The 884-nt window shown below is 37.4% G+C and overlaps 1 protein-coding gene across 1 annotated transcript in view; it reads left to right on the top strand.

Annotated features, from left to right (window-relative positions):
• LOC109834307 overlaps positions 1 to 884 on the top strand; it is a 15935-nt gene that overhangs the window by 6351 nt on the left and 8700 nt on the right. The window contains exon 3 of the mRNA XM_020402297.1: positions 619 to 726. Coding sequence (XP_020257886.1) covers positions 619 to 726 — 108 coding nt within the window. The remainder of the gene's footprint in view (positions 1 to 618; positions 727 to 884) is intronic.

Genomic DNA, 884 nt, shown 5'->3' with positions numbered 1-884 from the left:
TAAGAGGAAATTGTGTTGAAACTTCGTTCTTTTATTTGGAAGGACATTGTGGCATACATGCTTCCAAGAGATGCATGCATTAAAATGATAAAATCTACATCTACGATAAATTAAACACAACTCAAACCATCTCAATATTAAATCATGGATTAATGGTTCCACTGGTGTCTGCTCTGTTAGGTTGGGATTCTTGGGATCATATCAGGTGGGTAAGAGATGGATCCTAAATTATGATAACCATAAACATCTTCGTTGTAGTTTTTTTCATTCAACTAATCTATATTACTGAACATGGCTAGATATTTCATACCCTTTTTCACATCGGTCACAGCTAGCTTGTATCCAGCATATCTGATACATGCTATATCTCAGTAACACAATAAGCCGTGTCCCCAAAATGTTTTCAGGTATCCACAATGTTTCAGGTATTTGTTTCTTTTCTGGGACTTCTAGTGGTGTTCCTCTTTCTGAAGTTTTCACCATTCGTTTAAAATTAGTGTGCCTTCTAGTGATGTTCCTATTAGTGAGTGTTGAAGTATTTTTTTTATTTTTCTGCCTTTATTCTGAGACTGATAGCTCTTTTCCCCTAATATGTAAAATGTCTACTTGTTAAATCAGGGTTTAATTCCACGTGCAAAGCTTCTTGTAGCAACTGGTGCAACATTCTTTTTGGGATTTTGGCCTCTGATCTTGATCACATTTGCATCCTTTGCGTCTCTCTACTTGGTAAGTTATACATTCCTTTTAATACACACACACGTGTGTGTTCGCGCGTGCGGATATGAGGTGGCGGCTCATTTAGTAAAATGAACTACCAAGAGATAGCCATGTGGTGAGGCCCACCATACTTGTCTCACCAAGAGATAGCCATTTTGCTAAACAAG

Source organism: Asparagus officinalis, chromosome 3, assembly GCF_001876935.1.
Source record: "Asparagus officinalis chromosome 3, Aspof.V1, whole genome shotgun sequence".
In the NCBI taxonomy this organism is placed as follows: Eukaryota; Viridiplantae; Streptophyta; class Magnoliopsida; order Asparagales; family Asparagaceae; genus Asparagus; species Asparagus officinalis.
Note: the sequence above shows the minus strand (reverse complement) of the source record. Positions and strands in the feature narration are given on the sequence as shown.